This window comes from Sphaerodactylus townsendi, linkage group LG02, assembly GCF_021028975.2.
Source record: "Sphaerodactylus townsendi isolate TG3544 linkage group LG02, MPM_Stown_v2.3, whole genome shotgun sequence".
Classification (NCBI taxonomy): domain Eukaryota; kingdom Metazoa; phylum Chordata; class Lepidosauria; order Squamata; family Sphaerodactylidae; genus Sphaerodactylus; species Sphaerodactylus townsendi.
The window spans coordinates 70,404,103-70,410,202 of NC_059426.1; the positions used below are offsets into that span (position 1 = coordinate 70,404,103).

At 37.4% G+C, this 6,100-nt stretch overlaps 1 protein-coding gene across 1 annotated transcript; it reads right to left on the reverse strand.

Annotated features, from left to right (window-relative positions):
• Window positions 1-2,354: 2,354 nt before the first annotated feature.
• On the reverse strand, window positions 2,355-3,296 carry LOC125426701 (olfactory receptor 1020-like). Its single transcript, XM_048485336.1, has one exon. It carries the CDS (start codon window positions 3,294-3,296, stop codon window positions 2,355-2,357), a length of 942 nt encoding a protein of 313 aa, XP_048341293.1.
• Between the last annotated feature and the right edge of the window lie 2,804 nt (window positions 3,297-6,100).

Consider the following 6,100-nt stretch of genomic DNA (forward strand, 5'->3'; position numbering starts at 1 on the left):
ATATCCTTCCAAAACTAAAAGTTTACGATTTTTAAAAAATATCCAATATATGATCCATGCTATCAGATTCACCTCGTAGTATAATTGTATATTCCATAGTTTCAAACCTCCCCTACTTTTCTCATCTATCAGTGTTAGGTAATTGATCTGTGATCTTTTCCTGTTCCAAATAAATTTTACTAATTTTTTCTTTCAATTTTCTATCATTTTTGATGAAAGCACTACTGGCACATTCTGTAAAAGGTACATTAACTTAGACATTATGTTATTCTTTATAACCGCTATTTTCCCCAAAAAAGATACGTTCAATTACTTCCATTTCTCCATATCTCTTTCAATTTCTTTCCACGTAGTTTTATAGTTATTATCATAGAGGGCATTGTTTTTATTTTCTAAAATTATGCCTAAATATTTCACTTTCTTTTCTACCCTATATCTGTGTACTTTTGAAGTAATTCTTTCTCTATATTAGTCAAAAATTTTGGTAGGATTTTAGTTTTTTCATTATTGATTTTGAACCCCGATATTTTCCCAAAATCATTTAACTTACTTTGTATTATTCCTATATTATCTAATGGGTCTTTGACAAAGAGAACTAGGTTATCCGCAAATGCAAATACTTATTATTAATTTTTAAATTTTTAATTCCCTTCCATGTATTATCATTATTTATTCTATTTCCTAATATTTCCAATTGCATAATAAATAATATCGGCGAAAGTGGGCAACCCTGTCTTGCACCTTTGTCAATTCTGAATCACTTTGTTGGATTGCCATTAATTAAGATAGATGCAAATTGGTTTTTATGAATTGACTCGATTGCATTGTTAAATTTCCCTCATATACCTGTTTTTTGGAAGACACTTTTCATGAATTGCCAGCTAACATTGTCGAAGGCCTTTTCTGTGTCAAGAAAAATTATTGCTGCTTTTTCCCCTGGATTAAAACCCAGGTATTCTATCATATCCAATACTACCCTTATATTCTCTTTACTATTCCTACCTGTCATAAACCCCACCTGGTCTTCTCCTACAAATTCCTTTATGAGATTTTTTAAAATCTTTCTGCTAAAATTTTTGCAAAGATCTTGTAATCCACATTAAGAAGAGATATAGGCCTATAATTGGATACCTCTAAAATTCTGTGTTAAAGTTGGGGTGTTCAGAATCATAAGGATGAGTAAGTTTCCAGCTGGTTCAATTCCATGTATCACCAATAAAGTTGATAAATTTTGTGCAGCAGTTTATAAGGTTCATAGCACAAAATGTGGAAAGGTTTAGACTGCAGTTGAAGGAACAGCATCAACTATTATTGTACTTCTTTTAATTATAAAAACCTGAAAATGTATAATTTTAAGTAAGTTTTGGATTGACATATTTTGCACTGAATCTTTGTTCTTATGGGACCTTTTATGTATTTTGGCCACATATGTGTGTATTATTTATTTGGTCAATTACCATAACAATGGATTTAATTGAATTGATAACATAGAATATTTTGAAGAAATGTATTTAGAAATTAATGATAGCAGTCACATACTGAAGTTCTTTTTAATTAATATAATTTGCCTATTAGAATTTGATTATGATTTCAAGAATATTTGTACATTCATTCATTCATTCATTCATTCATTCATTCATTCATTCATTTTATAGACCACCCTCCCCCAGAGGGCTCAGGATAGTGAACAGCCATATAATAAGCCAACCTCCATATAATAAAACCAACAACCCTCAGATAAAAAACAGCATTAAAAAACAGGAACCATATAAAAGCACAAACTTCCCTGCTTAGTATCTGTGTGTGGATTTATTGGGATTTTGCAAGTGTCTGTCACAACTCAATCATTAAAAGGTTAACTGTATGTATGTAAAAAAGTTGCTGTAGTCATTGTTTATGACCTGGTCTATTGATTAGCCATTGGTCAGTCTGACCCCACATGTCCCAAATCGGCCCCTGCTTTCGGCAGAGGCCAATCTCCTGGTGGTGCCTGGCCCTTCTATGATGCGGCTGGCCTCCACTAGGGCCAGGGCTTTTACGGTCCTGGCCCCTGCCTGGTGGAACAGTCTCCCTCCAGCTGTGTGCCCATTCTGTTACAGAAGGGACGCAGTAGAGATTCCTTTTCAATCTGACTCTCTGTCCCCTAAATCAGAGTGTCTTAAAACAACCAGAGAATGGAGCTCATTCCATACATCCATTCGCAAGTACACTGCATCTCCCTGCTCATGCACTTCTCATCAATATTCACATATTGTGTGATTGAATGGTTTGACCTGAAGTTGTGTGTGTTTTCACACAAGTAAAGTATAACTGCTGAAGAAAATACAAAGAAAAATATCATAAAACAGGTAAGATCACACATGCTGGAAAACGAATCTCCCCAGAAATTTTCTGAAGGCATTCCTTACCTCAGTGTTCCTCAGACTATATATCATGGGGTTTACCATGGGAGTAACCACTATATACAACACAGAGACTATTTTGTCAAGGTTGTGACTTTGCCTAGCACTAGGACGTGCATACATGATGCCAAAGCCTCCATAGAAAATGATAATGACAATAAGGTGAGATGTGCAAGTGGAAAAGGTTTTCTGCCGGCTCTTGGAAGAGCTGATCTTTAAAATGGTGAGCAGGATGCAGGTGTAAGAGATGAGTATTGTAAGAATGGTTGCTACCCAATTGAACCCAACGCACACAAACATCAACAGTTCATTGAGACTCACATCAGAACATGAAATTGCAAACAGTGGAGGGCCCTCACAATAAAAGTGATTGATGGTATTTAGGCCACAGAAGGATAGTCTAGAAGCAGCAACTGTATGGATTAAAGCATTTACAATCCCAGCAGCATAGGCAACAGCTATTAGGTACACACGCTTTCTCAGAGACATGGTGACTAAATAGAGTAGTGGGCTACAAATAGCCACATAGCGATCATAAGCCATCACAGCCAGAAGATAGCATTCAGTGGTTGCAAAAACAGCATAAAAGTAAAACTGAATTAAACAACCAGCAGAAGAAATTAGCTTCTTTTCTCTTAAGAGATCAGTTAGCAACTTGGGGGTTACAGATGATGAATAACAAACATCGAGGAAAGACAAGTGGCTGAGGAAAAAATACATAGGAGTGTGGAGCTGAGGAGACAACCTGATTAAAGCAATCATGCCCAGATTACCCACCAGGGTGATGGCATAAAATGCAACAAACATCACAAACAAAACGATCTGCAGCTCTGGAATATCTGTCAGCCCTGTGAACATGAATTCAGTCACGAGTGTCTTGTTTCTCATTTCCATCACAAACACTGAAGAAATCAAAATTAAATAACAGTTAATGTATTTTTTTTTCTTTTTAACAACTTGAATAGCAGTACTGCAATAAAAACATAAAGGTATATTTAAAAGTTTTTAGAAGAAATGAAAAAAACATGACAGTCCAAGTCCATTCCTGAGCATTGTGGGAGGATTCCTCAGCGTTAGTTCTTGTTGTAGTGAATGCTGTCTCCAAAATTAGAGATACTGATTTTATAGCAACATGGCTTCTAACAGTATTATTTCCTAACTATACAATAGATGTAGTCATCAGGCAAAGAAAGACTGCTTGCAGAAAACTAAGTAAATTAGTTTAAATTACCTAAAACATACTGCTCAAGAAGGTACTGCATGATTCTGGTGAATGTTAGATTGTTACAGGAGTGCTGTACAGGAGTGCTGTACAATGACAGATGTAGAGTTACAGAATCACCTGAAGGTGTGTCTGGAGAAGGGATTCTACAAGGGAGGCACATTAAAGCAAACAGGCTGAGATCCTGAAGGACCAAGAAGCCTCATAGCTTATGGTACCAGTAGTCTGGAAGCTCTAATCAAAGAGGAACTCACCAAACTGAAAACAAAGGTCATTCTGGGTCAAGCACAAGCTTCTCAACTGGACTGCTTGGAAATTTTAGTGAAGGGAAACCACCGTGATTTCCTCCAGGCAGGACAGAAGAATCAGAGCAGACTCAGCAGATCTATACATCACCTGCAAATAAGAAATGGTTGTGTGAGAAACACCACAATCTTTCATTCATTTTAAATTTTTTATTGAATACAGAAAAAAGAAAAATTAAAATAGCAAAAATAGTTCTGTCTTACAGAGTAGTTATTTAAAAAGAACATATTGCATAAGCCCTATATTCTTGTTGATTCTATATTCTATTTTCTTTATTGCCCTAAAGCCCCAGGAGCAATGGAGTTTTAGCGCGCTATGCTGACTTCCACTCATGTTGCTGATCCAGTCATATGCATGCCTGTCAGTTTCCACTGAAGGCTGACTAGATGGCAAAGCAAGAACTGTGATGTCTTCAACAATATGCATATGTTTGGCTCAGATTCCGGGCAAAATGAATACTAGTCAACTGGCTAAACCGAGGGATTGGGAGAACTGAACTCTGGCCTAAAAGGAGTCTTTTTTCCTGCAAATTCACTTAAAATGAGCAGCCACACGCAGACTCACATTTCATGAATACTGGCATTTATCAGTTCTGCTTCATAACTTCTCCCTTTTCTTATACTATCATTACCTATTCAACTGTTCTTGGTACATTAAAATAAATGGATGTCTAATGCTGCAATCCTTTTCATTTTGAAACAAATCCTACCACAGATAAAACTAGTTCAAAGCAAACATTTTATTTTCTGATTTTTGCATAATCAGACTTGCCAGCATAACTACCACAGCAAAATAAGCATAAAATTACCAATAATTCATTTGAATATTCTAGGTTTCCTATCCTCTATCTAGATCAGTGGTCTCCCAGCTGTGTTCCAGGTGACCTTGAGGCTCCTCAAGAGGAAATCAGAAATATGAGACAAGCTTTTCTACCACTACCTACCTTCTTCGGCATTGAGAAGCTACAGGCAATTATTGGATATATTCAATGGTACACAGGTGACAATGGAGCAGCCCAACCTTCTAGGCTAGTGTCTTGCATAAATTAGATCCCAGAAGGTGCCAAAGGATGTAAGATTGTATGACAAATAGACATAGCAGGCAAATAGACATTCCAGCCAAGCAGTGTGGAAAGGTGCCCTTAAATGATCTTTCAAAACAATTGTCTTTATATTTTGCTCGCCAGTGATTAGCTCCAGTTCTATTCAGTTCTTTCTGCTTAGCTTTAGTGACTGTTTTTCTGCATAATTCTTTGTATTTCCTTAAATTAAAAAAAAAGGTTGGTCACACAACTTCCACATGGAGGTTTACAGCTATGCTCCAGTAAGCACTAACATGAACTCTTCTCTATAACTGAAGTGTTTTTCTGACACACAGAGACTGAAAATGCCTCAGTTCAGTGCATAGACAAGATTTTAGAAGTATTATGCATTTTTCAAGCTGATAAAAGAATGGCTGTTTCCATGAGAAACAAATAGACAAGTCCTCCTAGTACTACAACCAGGGGGGATTCATTGAAAATGCTGGGGGGAAGAATTAGGACTAATACAAGGAAACACTTCTAAACACAACGTGTGATTGGTGTTTGGAATATGCTGCCACAGGAGGTGGTGATGGCCACTAACCTGGATAGCTTTAAAAAGGGCTTGGACAGATTTATGGAGGAGAAGTCGATCTATGGCTACCAATCTTGATCCTCCTTGATCTGAGATTGCAAATGCCTTAGCAGACCAGGTGCTCAGGAACAGCAGCAGCAGAAGGCCATTGCTTTCACATCCTGCACGTGAGCTCCCAAAGGCACCTGGTGGGCTACTGCGAGTAGCGGAGTGCTGGACTAGATGGACTCTGGTCTGATCCAGCTGGCTAGTTCTTATGTTCTTATGTGGAAATCCAAGTGTATTCAGATGACCCAGAAACATGCTTCATTCAGAGCAAACCATGAATACACATCTTTTGCTATCTCTGGAACTAAAAAAGCAAAGCCTGTAAGAAGAAGCATTTGTGCTTGGGTCTAGTCTCTGGAGTATCTCAAATAATCAACCACCCCCAGGTGTACTACTGACTTCTATTAATGATGAACTTAAGGGAACGTTGCAGACAGGCCCTCAGGAACCAAAGCTAGTCCGGATAGAGTTCTTAGCAGGTTCAGTGATTTAATGAGTGCACAGAG